The 13,306-nt window shown below is 37.5% G+C and overlaps 1 protein-coding gene across 9 annotated transcripts in view; it reads right to left on the reverse strand.

Moving 5' to 3' along the window:
- NFAT5 (nuclear factor of activated T cells 5) overlaps positions 1-13,306 on the reverse strand; it is a 77,286-nt gene that overhangs the window by 15,399 nt on the left and 48,581 nt on the right. For 7 of the 9 annotated variants that reach the window (XM_041126081.1, XM_041126082.1, XM_041126086.1 and 4 more), the window contains 6 exons: positions 10,224-10,414; positions 8,055-8,227; positions 4,057-4,191; positions 3,834-3,886; positions 1,692-1,824; positions 969-1,064 (listed from right to left, as the gene is read on the reverse strand). In XM_041126081.1, coding sequence (XP_040982015.1) covers positions 969-1,064; positions 1,692-1,824; positions 3,834-3,886; positions 4,057-4,191; positions 8,055-8,227; positions 10,224-10,414 — 781 coding nt within the window. The remainder of the gene's footprint in view (positions 1-968; positions 1,065-1,691; positions 1,825-3,833; positions 3,887-4,056; positions 4,192-8,054; positions 8,228-10,223; positions 10,415-13,306) is intronic. The other 2 variants (XM_030025451.2, XM_030025455.2) reach the window with 1 other exon arrangement.

Below are 13,306 nucleotides of genomic sequence, written 5' to 3' on the forward strand. Positions count from 1 at the left end.
TTTTTGCATATTTCTCCCCCAAATATTCTCTGCAGGTTTAAACTCATCATACCTTGTATTATCCTCCCTAACAAGTTGTAAAGTCAGCTTGTAAATATATCCCCTGCCAAGACCAAGCTATTAACTTCAAACATGAGCTTCATGATTTTAACCTGAAGCTATGGATTCCTATCAAACTTGTGATCACATTGTTAATTTGCTTACCTTTCAACCTGCTTTCACCAGAGCAGGCTATGGAAATTTCCATTAACCTTTGTACACTACCATAGTTTCAACAATCAACTAAGAAACATTTCCTTCCTCTACTTTACTTCAATATCAGAAGGATCAATTCACTTCACACTTAAAAACCAGGCAAACCTAAAACTTGCTCCCTTGGAACAAAACAACAAACTTTGCATGGACAGAATGGTCAGGGAAAAAAAAAACTCACTGAAGGGATTAAGTTGAAATTGCCAGAATTAGCATTCTTAACTAGACCCGCTGAAAGCAGTCTTATAAAACCACTGGACAGCTTCTGAAAAATACCAAGTTGGAATGTTCGTGTTTTTCAGTACTCAGTACTCAGTTCTTCCCCACCACTACCTTTATGCGTGTTTTTTTCTTAAATTAACACCACAACAGTTTCTATATCCTTTGTATTAACTGCCATCTTAGGCTTCTTCCTTTTTTCTTCTTCACTTGCAAGCATATTAAATGAAGATTAGACTGCAGGGCCTGAGGCATGAAAAACAAATTTTTTTTTAATATTTTTTTTTTCCAAATTTTTTGTTCTATACTAGCTCATGTTAAAATATACTGTTATAAAGTAACATATTCAGAATCAGAAAACAAACCTCACTGTAAGAATACGGCCAGATTTTATAAGCACAGACTTATCTTCACAGGACATCTGATTCATTCCTCCAAATTTGGGTAGGAATTTATAGTAAAATTATTAACAACAATGATAAGAATCAATTTAGTACCTTTTATAGCCTCTTCAAAAGAACAATGTTGGGCTGGGCTGGAGATTTCCTTCTTCACATTAACATTCAGAGTACCAGCTGTTGAGACAAAACACACTGAAAACTTCCTTATGTTAAAACAACAAACAAGAAAAAAAAAAGGGGGGAGGGAACCAAAACAGTTACTTATACCTTAAAGAAATTAAGCTTCTTTGAAACCCAGAGAAACATTCTGAGTTGTACATAAACTTTCTGTTTGTGGCCATGAATGCACCAACGATCACAGTGCCCAAAATACCATTTTCACTTCCAAAAATGTGAGCCAGTCAGCAATTGTACTGTGTATTGTAATATGGATAAATAAAAATACACTATATGGTCAAATGTCAACATTCCTTAGGATAAAGCTTGGTGCTATTTTTTGGTTATATTTAGTGCACTCTATTTAGTATGTCTACTTTTTTTCCTGCTTGGCTTCATTCTGAACTTTATACTAGAAATGGATGCTACTTTATAAGAACACCTGTCTCCATGCAGCTGAAATCTGAACTACTTGTCACGTAAATGAGAAATGCCAAGCCTTTAGATTTTATTATTTAACATAGCAAACCTTGCCAGCAAGAGGAGTTTGAAAAGATCCATGTTACTTAACATTTCTGTTTGGCTAAATACTATGAAATCAGAAATGAGATGTTTAGCAGGTAAAACTGTCCATTCCTTCCCCCAGTCTTCTATTTTACATACATGTATCTGGAGTGTACGTAAATGGTTGCACATCGTGTGATCTTCCAGCATTGGTCACCACATATATTCCCACAGAAACAGCTGAGGTTATTTGCTGGTCATGATATGGTGGCACTTTCACAATAAGGTGATTCTGCAATACAAAAATAATTTTAAAAATCACATTAGAAACCTTACTTCATTACTATTGACCTTAATTTTATTTACATCCACCAAAACAAAGAAACAGGCTGATAAAACACCATAAGAAACAACGACATTGGGGGAAATGTGATCAAGTTACACTTAGTGAAGTAAACTGATAACTAACTTGTGCTAGAAGAGAGATTTGAATAATCTGCCTATATGATGCTCATTGGCAACTTACAGCTCAAATGGAAGGTGCAGAAAGGAAAGACATATAAAGTCCAGTACTTTAAACATAAGCTTATGCCTAACATGCCTTACTGAATTGCAATCAGTTTGCCATCAAATTCTGCTGGACTCGGACACTTCACTGTTCTGCTGAATCAGGTCTTTGTATTCAGTGTGAACAGATGGAGGATGCAGTTTCATGTTACACTTAAGCGGATTTAACACTGAGCAGACATCAAGAAATAGGACTGCAATCATTCATCAACAGTAATAGTGATGAGTGGTCTGTTTATTCCCCAACTACCTGTCTATCCCACTAGAAGTGAGAAATCATTTCTACCAGTGCATGCGTGGAACACGGCCTTCAGAGGCAGGAGCAAGACGATATTTGTCGGACATCACTTACATCTAATAATTTCTCTAATTTCAGTCCAATAGTCCATAAAGACACTTAGTTGTGTCAAAAAGAACAAACAAATATTTTGTAAAACATTTCAGAGTGGAACAGAAATTCAGCCAGGTATAAAGACTATGGCATACACACAATCTATTTCCACTCAGTAGTAATCTAATGTGTCCTTAGGAAAGCTACTGGAAAAATCATACTAGGCCTTTTAATTACACTGTATGTAAGGGCAAAGACTTACTCACCAAGTTCATATACTACACTCCTACTGTGGTATCTAAGTTCTCCATTAGAAATGGAACAATTATACTTGTGTAAACCCCAAACAATGATCGTAGAATCACAGAATGGTTTGGGTTGGAAGGGACCTTTAAAGATCACCTAGTTCCAACTCCCCTGCCATGGGCAGGGACACCTTCCACTAGACCAGGTTGCTCAAAGCCCCATCCAACCTGGCCTTGAACACTGCCAGGGATGGGGCACTGTCCTGGTTTCGGCTGGGATAGAGTTAATTTCTTTCCAGCAGCTGGTGTAGTGGTATGTCTTGGATTCAGTATGAGAAGACTGTTGATAACACATTGATGTTTTCACTTGTTGCTAAGTAGTGTTTAGACTAAGTCAAGGATTTTTCAGCTTCTCATGCCCAGCCAACAGGAAGGCTGGAGGGGCACAAGAAGTTGGGAGGGCACACAGCCAGGACAGCTGACCCAAACAGGCTAGAGGGGTATTCCATACCAGGTGACATCAGGCCCAGTACAGAAACTGGGGGGAGTTGGCTGGGGGGGGCGGGATCGCTGCTCAGGAAATAACTGGGCATCAGTCGGCGAGTGGTGAGCAATTACATTGTGCATCACTTGTTTTGTATATTCCAATCCTTTTATTATTATTGTCATTTTATTATTGTTATTATTATCATTATTAGTTTCTTCCTTTCTGTTGTATTAAACTGTTCTTATCTCAACCCACGAGTTTTACCTTCTTCCTTCTGATTCTATCCCCCATCCCACTGGGTCGGGGGAAACTGAGTGAGCAGCTGCACGATGCTTAGTTAGTTGCTGGCTGGGGTTAAACCACAACAGGCATCCACAACTTCTCTGGGCCAACTGTTCCAGTGCCTCACCACCCTCACAGTGAAGAACTTCTTCCTTACTTCTAATCTAAATCTACCCTCTTTCAGTTTAAAGCCATTACTCCTTGTCCTATCTGATATTCTACCAGACTCACTAAAGAACTTATCTGAAGAAAAGTAATGTTATTTCTAGAAATGCCTAGGAAGAGGGAAAGAATTATTTGATTTTTCTTTGGAAACAGATTCAGAGTCTTTTTTTATTTATTAGAATATAACAACAAATAATAATCAATAACAAATAATACAAAAGTACCTGATGAAATAATTCCATGTCTATTTCAGCTTCTGCCTTCCAAGAATTCTCATCTAAATGAAAGTTAAAAGGCATAATTTATTGCACATCCATATAAAGCAATTTATTTTAGTGCCTTTGATCCTGCTTCTCAGTTTGCTCTCTACAACTAAACTTTATCAACCAATGTAAACCCAAACATCATGCTCTTCCGCACACAAGCCATTATTGCTTTCACACTAACCAGAAACATTCTCTTGGAAAATCACTTTTGTTCCCTTTAGAAAGTTCTTGCCAATCAGAAAAACTTCCTCTTCACCCTTCACTGAACAACTGTGCAGACTTTTCTTTAGGATCTCTGGAACTCCTGCTGGTTGAGCTGCAATTGAAAAAACACACAGTTTGAAATCAAGAAAATATCAACAACCAAAATAAAAAGCTTTTACTCACAGGATTATAAAGGAAAGAACAAATTAATTCCTGAGCTTCTTCCTTTACTTTATCATTCATTACAAACTTTTCAGAAGATAACTGTTTCTGTTATTTCCTCACTAAATGTAATGACCTCATAAAAATCACATTTAGTAAATGATCCATAAATAATCTTTCCCCTTTTCTCCTGCATTTATTAAATCTTCAAAACGAAACTTTCAGTGTTTGAGCTAAAGCAAAGTGTTCAAAAAGAGAAGAAAATTTGGTTTTGCAATTTCCTGGCACAGAGCGCGATAGACAAATGCATCAGCCCTTAGATACAGCTGAAACACACCTTCAATTTTACCCTTAAGCTCATAAAAACATTTTTCTAATGAAGCTTATTTTGTTCTGCTATGCAAAAGGATAGAAGCAGTAATTCCCAGATTACCTGTTTTTTTTTATAGATTTTTTTTTTTTTTTTTTTTTAAATGACATAGCTTTCTGGCTTGTGGAAGAACTAACCCACAGCTTTGAGCAACCTGGTCTAGTGGAATATGTCCCTGCCCATGCCAGGGGGGTTGGAACTAGATGATCTTTAACGTCCCCTACAACCCAAACCGTTCTGATTCTATGACTTTCTAGACCTATATACTTCAGCTAATACAAATCCTTGCAAAAGTCGCACCTCTGTAGTTGGGGATTATAGCAAATTATATCCTATAAACTAGCAAAGGGAATGCGGCTTACAGATACACGTCCCTGGAAACCTCTGCCTCTCAGCCAGTGATTCAGATGATGATTTATATAACACATATTACAAATTGTCTTTGCTGCAAACTACTTCTATGCTTCTTAAAGCATAAATCAAGTAAGACCATGTGTGTTAAATGAAAATGAGCACCAAAGACAATTTAAATAGACATACATTTTGAAATAATGTATTTTGAGTCTGTCACATTTAATATGTTATAAAATAATTTCAGTTTCTAATACAGGTTTCTTGTGCTTTGTATTTATGTGGCCCAATTTTAGTGTTTAATAACAGTATTCTCTGGGCTTACAACATAGAATATCATACATATTGTAACACTCCAAATTACTTAATGACCTTTCAGAAAGGATTTTTCTACAAGTGTTGCAGCAGGTTCCTAGGCAACCATTACGCAACTACTAAATATGCTCAAGGCACTTGAACTTCTGAAAAGAGTAACTGGATTTAGGTTTGCCAGCAAGTTAACAAAGCCTATTTAAAACATAGACCTTAAATAAAGAGCCTGCATCTACTTAATGTCTTTCCTATGGTTTCCGGAACATTACTGCAACTTTGACAGCAATATTAGTTATAAAACACAACATAAACAGGCTCTGATGAGTGAAAATTTAAACCTTATTATGAGAAGGTACAGTATACATCTGTAATAAGATGTATGCAGAAAACAAACCAGATGTAATGTGCTGGAGAAGATGATTTACATAAATAACTTATTAAACAACAAAATTTTATGCCATATTGATCAGCCAGCATACATGTACCAGGGCTATTCGGTTGGTTAAGGTCTACTGCCAGTCACCATAACTGCAAAGTAAGTATAAGACAGCAGAACCACAGAATCCTGGAAAGCAAGCCTGGAAAGAGCCTCAAGAATTCTCCTCTGAACCTTCACATCATGATCAGTTTTACCCACATCATTCCTCAGACACAAATCTAACCAGAGCATTTTGTTTCTTTGTTTTAGACTTCCAGCAATGGAGATGCTATAAAATTCCTGGGCAATCTCTTAGCAGCTTACACAATTAGGAAGATTTTCTTATCAACTGACCAAAACCCAGCTTGCTAAAAACTAAACCAATTTACTCCTTATCGTATTTTTTTTTTAGAACTTTATTTATGTAAGGATAACTTTTATTTCCTTCTTTCCTCCTTCCTTTTTTCTAATGTCCCTTCCTTTTTCTAATGTCCCCATCACTCTCATATATTCTGCTTTTTACTCCCTGCCCATGTCTCAAAACATAGCTACTAATGTTACAGGTATAAATGGATACATTCAACAAACAGAGAATGAAGACTACAAGGGACCCTCATAAACCAATACTGGAATGGCCTTACCAACAAGCTAAGCAGGAAGTACATCAAATACAGCTTTTTTAGCTAAATAGCCTATTTTAAAATGGGTCTCTCAAACAACTCATACTCTCAGCTTCTACTTAGAGTAGCAAGTTTTGGATTGTTATGTGTTTAAGAAAACACCAGATGATTTCCATTCCCATTTCTGCTCTGATTTAAATAATTTTATCTTTAACCAGTAAGTTATTGATACAAACAAAATGTATACAGAAATAGCTTTCGGAGATTCTATAGAAAATGTTCTTTTCTTAAATCTGAAAATTAATATCAGATACTACAATGCTATACTGACTGGAATGGAGCTACAGAGACAACCATATTTCTAGCAGATGTATTTATGCATTTTCCAACAACATAAATGCAATAAATCTGAGAACTCCACCAGTTTAAAAAACACTGGAAAAAGAAAGATTTAGCAAAAAGTGGCAGGAGAAGGGAAAAGAGGGACAGGAACACCTCAAGCTGACCTTTCTGGAAGAGCACCCCGAATGTCAAGCTATTGCCTAAAGCATAGAACATCGCTGAAGAGAGAAGGAGAGTCCTTCCCTGCATCAACAGTGACACGTCTTTGGTTATCAGCCTTTTCAGGGTTTCTGCAGGGCTCCTGCTCTCCCTAAATCTTGCAAAGGGATTCTATGTGAGAGCAGAATACTGGAAGGAGAGACCACATCTGCCAAATCGCCTGTTGCCTGCAGCACTGGAATGGCATGGTGGTATCTGATGTGGAAGCTCACATGTTTCGAATTATCTCCCCTTCCAATCTGTTCTTTCGCTGGCAACAAAGCTGCAGTTTCTGATGAGTTGAATAGGAGCCCTGACACAATAGGTACTGACAGGTTTTTTTGGGGGGGGGGAGGGGGGAGAACAAAAAAAAAAAAAAAAACCAAAAAACCCCACCAAACACCAAACCCCAGTAATTTTTATACAATGGAAAGAGCACAACACAAGCGCCCAGGAGCTTGCATTATCATACTATTTTCCACGCATGGAGAAAAAAAGCTCTCCTATCTTCTTGTTCATCAGTATCAGTAATCCCATCAACAGCTGTATTGAACACATTTCCCAATCTTTTCTCTTTGACAGATGAGCAGAATTCCCCGTAACTGGAAGTCACTACAGACTCTATAGGCACAGGCAGCCCCTGATGTACTGCAGCCTCCTCTGATTTCATTTTCCCTGTTGTTCAGTGTAACCTAACCAGTGAATGCAGCCATCTGTGCTCAGTGCTAAACAGAGCATTTAATAAATAGCTACAAAATGCTTCATTCTTGCACTGAACCAGAACAGATTCAGCCTCTGGCCCAACAAACTACCACAACTGTAAAGCACCATGCTTTCTAACTTATTAGAAGTCCTTTCTGTCACTGAAAGCTGACAGATAAACATGACAACACAGAAGAGATTAAAACCTGTATCAAAAAGGTCATATAAATTCAAAGCAATCATGGCAAAAATTGTGACCTTCTAAAAGGCAAAAATTCGTTTAATAAAAGGTCAGGAAATGTATAACTACTTTTAACTACTGGTCAGTCATTTAACTAGCACCCCACCCCAAATAAAAATCAATCCATGTGATCTTAACCATAGTCATTCTGAAATAATCACAGATTAACACTGGGTTGTTTTTTCCCCCCAAGGCATTTTATGGCAATCAGACTAAAATCCAGAGTCCTCTGATAACAACCTTTTATTTTGATACTTACTGCACAAAATTGGGGAAGAAGGTGTCTGAAGAGTCAAAGTTGAGCCATCTTTACGAGTGATGTTAACACGAAATACCAGCCTAGCACGTGTGCTTTTTTTCTTGGAACCAGCAATCCCTATCCTAGCTTCAACATCAGCATTTCTCAGCTTCAGTATTCCCACGCAATCAACCCTAACAACACAAAATAGTTGACAGTTTAATAGTTTAATACGTTCAGCATCTTTCATAATCTTTTGACTAGTTACATAAGCCACAAAGTCAAAACTCTTGAAGTAATTACTGAAATATTATTAATTTTATTTATTTATTTACATGAAATCTCTATATGACCTTTCTCATTATATAGTCCAGTTTTCAATTCAACCCTACATAATTTGGATGATGAATCATGGGAGGAAGGAATATGAAAGTAGTATGAATAAAACAGAAAATGCAACGTAACAAAGTAATTCTGGTAAGCATTCAATTTATAATCACAGATCTTCATTCTTCCATTCCTAGGGCTAGATCTGGGTTTGTAGGATTATCGCTACAAAATATTCTGCATTCACTTAAAGCAGTAGTAGAAGAAAACTTACTGTAGTCATATTATTTTTTATGCTCAGTGGAACTTGGAAGTGATAGATACGTCATACCATAACTGTGGTCCTACGGGAAATGTATACAGGGCCAGGGTGAGAGAGAGATGCAGTGCTAACTTTCAGAAAGACATGCTAGATGCAAAATAATTTCAAGCAAAAACCAAACAAACAAAAACAAAACAAAACAAAAACTCAAAAAATAGACAAACAAAAAAACCAAACACAGCCTGATGTGTTAAGAAGTAGAATATTGTAATTTTACCAGGATCTTAGGCCCTACATCTAAAAAGCACAGGGACCATCTGATATCTAATTTGAGTAGAACAAACTTTTGTGCTGCATGAGGGCCAATAAGCAACAGCTAGGGAGCAGAGAGGAGACTGTGATTCAGAACTGGCATTACCATCAATAGAGAGGTGCTACAGCATCACTGAAATACTAGGAAGATTTCTTTTGAGACATCAAGATACCTTTTGAGAAAACAGCCTAGGCAAAACTTTTCTTCCTAGATAATTCCAAATTCATCTTTCTGGTATCTCTACACTTATATGGTTTTACATCAACACTTGAGGACAATTATAAAATTACTCTCCAAGAGGCAGTTTCCAAACTCAGCGTGGGAATATATTTTATATTAAAAAAATCAAATTGATTCAGTCTATTAGCAAACTGCATTATCCTGCTTAAGAAGTGGACACTTTAAGTTGAAGAAACGTTTCTTCTCTTGAAACAAGACAAGCTTCTAAGTAAAGAGTGGCAGCTTTTAACCACCTACCTATTAAAAAAAAAAAAGACCTTCTACTGAAAAGAATACATTGAAAGAGGATCAATCCCTTTCTATATATTAAGATACATGCGAAAAGCTTATTAGGGAATCACTTATATCTAAAGTTTCTTGTGACATCCAAACCACATAGGCAGATGAGGCCACTTGCTCAGAAATCTACTGCAGTTAATGACTGCCATCAGACAGAGCGCATCCCTTCTCAGCAGCGGCCGTGCACTGCCGACATGCATCTGTAAACTGTATCCAAAACGTTGCCTATACTTGACCAGACAAGCTCTGTAAAGACAGCAAAGCAGGAAGCTTCCGTGACAAAGGACTATCTGGTGGAAATGACAGAAATGGAACAAGCAAAACAAGAGAGCAGAAAAGCCAGAGTTTAGCCTCACAATCCACAACTCCCAGCCTTTTGGGCCTAAAGGGATCTGAAGGTCCCAATATTCTCCTTCCCTCTTCTGATTAGCAATGCTGTACTTGTTAAAAGACAACCAGCAGAACCAGTCACCAGTTTATAGTTCATGTAATGCTTGAATATGCACATTATTGATCAAACAGAACATGAAACTAATGTAACAAAGTTAATTGATAAAGTTTAAGGAAGACCTGATTAAGCATTAAGTATAATAAACAAACTGAGAATGCAATTTAAAAGTTTTTCTTATACACATAGCTTCGCTAAGTGCCTGGTGTGTGCCAAGATGTTCAGACTTTTAACTACTAACCAATTCAATTGAAAAAGGCAAATCAGTTTCTGAAAACAAGCTAATAAATGAAAATATATTAAAAAAAAAAAGCTACTCACGCAAGTGTCATATTGTTGCTTGGGTCCAGTCCGACCTCAATAACAGTAGTCCCCTCTATATCCACTTCTTTACAGGGAGTAGTGTTTCTCCCAGTAACTCTGCAGGCCTGGTAGAACCCATGCGGCTTCACTCGACCGGAGTCATTACCCACGAATACCTGCAGCACCACTGGCTCGTTGTGACCTTCCAGCTGAAACACGGCAACACAAATTTAATATTTCAATTGGCCAGCAATGCCTCTTAATTAAAACAGGAAACATCTTATGCAGTTGAATTTGAAGTGAATCTGCTCCCAGTGTTGCTGGAAACAATCCTAAGGGAGGCAGGAAAAAAAAACTTTTCATCTAGTTTATAAACAAAATGCTAATATTTTTTAATCTTTTGTCATTTTTTCTTCCATTAAAAGACAAGTCAGTAATTTAAAACAGGTGAAGAATTTTTTTTTTTTTTTTTTTTTTTAAACCAGCTTGAATCCTATCTATCTTCACACCGAATTATCCCAACTTCAACTTTCAGGTCCCTTATGACCCCTTACTCTCACCCCAACCATGACTACTTCCCCATCTCTTTCCAGGATCCTCCTTCCTCACCAGCATCTACACCCACCAGTCAGCTGAGAAAGAGAATGTTTGCTGTGGCTGATTCCAAAATTTATGAGAATTTGTTGGTCAGTATGTGCATGCCAATCAATCAATTAGCATGCTATGTTTCTAGCATCCCATCTTCACACCAGCCGCACAGCTTGCAACCTTTGTGAAACCAGATAAAAACTGTCTAACACTTACAAAACCACTGGATGAGTCAGAACAGGATGAGGGGGAAAGCAAAGGGAGGAATGGTCTGAATGATTGTATGGTCCAACCATGCACACCTACTTTTCCTTCAGACACCAAAATAAAAATAAAAAATGGCAAGTTGGCATCTCCTACTTAAAGTTTATGAACAGTGTTAGGATTCACTGAAACACTTAATAAATAAAAGCAGGTCAGACATACATTTCACATAATGATTTAGCAGTCCTCCCGCAATCCAGTGTGTAAGCCATAATTATCCCAGAACATGTTAGTGAAAAATGCATTCATTTTTCTAACACCGACACCCAGCATGAAAGGGTTTGTGTCCTTTTAATACTTTTTTTATTAGCAGAATCCCACTGTGGTGCTACATACTAAAAATACTCTGATGTAAAAGTAGTACTAAAATTAACCTCAACATTGTATTACAAAGTAACCTCTGTTATTCTTTTTAGTAACAGAAGAAAAATACTCCAAGTAAAAAGAAACACTAGATTGCTGCCAAATTCCCAGGCCAGAGATGGAAATTCTTTGCCACAGCATTCTAGGAGATAAAATGAGTATTTTTAATGTTTTCATTAAGCCACAATTGTTGCTAGAGGATTTCTGGGTGACAATGTTAGGTTTCATCCTAGGCCTGGAAGCCCAGTCAATACTTGCAGAATACTTGCTCCATGTTTATTAGTAAGGAGATGCAAATGATAGCAGAATCCTCCAGAGGATCTCTTAGGGGATTCATCCTTGACACACTTAGAAAATTTACTTCTGCGGTTCTTGCCAAGTTTGAAAAAAGAAAAGGGGAAAAAAAAAAAAAAAATCAGCAAATACTGATAAAATCATAGTACACTTCTCATGTCCAAAAGGAGCAATTGGCTTACAGTTCTGACTGTCATGGATGGGCAAAGCCAAAAGATTTCTGGACGTGGCCTACTACAGGCTCCCATGTATGAACCGTAGGCTAACAGCTATAGTTCATATCAAAGAGCTCAAAAGCCAAGAGAGCACGAATAAACAAGAGACCATGAAAAGAGCCAATGAGAGGACTGAATTTCACCAGGTGGTCAAAAGGAAGTGGGGAGTAAAGGGTACTCTGATATTCTACCACTGAATCTCTTTTACACGGAAAGCTGAATGAACGGTCTTTGTGTCATGTCACCAAGGTCTCCTTGGCTAGAAACAGCATCACCACAGCTAAACAGAGTTGCTTTTCTTCCCCAGTGTTCGTGTTAGAAGAAGATATGAAAGATGTGCAAGAGCATCATCTCATCATCTGGATGGTAACTGTTCCAGCTTTGCAATACTGTTAGTAAGAAAACAGGAAAATCTGCTAGTGATCGCTGGAATACCTCTGCTGACACTTCGCATTCAGAATAATCTTTCTTTTGCCAGACAAGTCACTTGACTAAGGTTTGTTTATACAATTTTAATGTTGCATATTGATTGTAGGCTCTCTAGTTCTAAGTCATCAAGTAAAATGGTGTTCTTTAACGGGCCATAGAACCTGCTTCTCCTCCTCAGTCTGCTTAAGAGTGATGCATCTGAATGGTTGCCTGTCACAGGTGCTGCTGGAGAAGAGCAAGCACCAGATCTCTACTGGACTAGCAACATTTTTACACTCTTCTTCCCCATCTTTAAAACACCCCCCAAAAACCCCAAACAGAATAAAAGGCCCTCTTGTCCTTTACATATTTTTTTCCACTAGCTCAGATTTCCTGAAGATCCACTGACTCACTTTGTCTGTCCAACCCAGGCAGACTTTTATATACAGGGTATGAACTAGTTTGCCTACTGGTAAAGCAAGCTCGAGCTTCCAGGAATTCAGTAACATGAGACTCTCTGAAACAGAATTTTCACTGATGGGTGCTAAAGGGTAACTGCGAAAGAAATTAAAAGGAAATTCAGATGAACAAAGGCCCATTAAGAAAATTCACATAAATGAGCACTAAATCACCATAGCAACAGGACTATATGAATGGATTCTTTTCTTATGAAACTTTACTGGATTTCTACATTACTCAGGAGGACTGAGTGAAGTGTTGGAGATGGTTCTAACATTATTGAACAGGACTTTAAAGATAAGTATACTTCTGTACTCTGTCAGCAGTAGTCAGCACAAATTTTAAGGGCTGTATCATAAACAAACATGTCTTTGTGGACCTGGTAAATTAGTTTGGATTGAGCACTGCCTTGCTGATTTCTCAAAGTGGCATAACTAAGGAAAAGTATGAAAGGAAATGCCTTTTATCTTTCTTGTTTGTATATTAACAAATATAGTCGCCTGCTCGATC

The sequence above is a fragment of the Aquila chrysaetos genome, chromosome 9, assembly GCF_900496995.4.
Source record: "Aquila chrysaetos chrysaetos chromosome 9, bAquChr1.4, whole genome shotgun sequence".
Taxonomy (NCBI): domain Eukaryota; kingdom Metazoa; phylum Chordata; class Aves; order Accipitriformes; family Accipitridae; genus Aquila; species Aquila chrysaetos.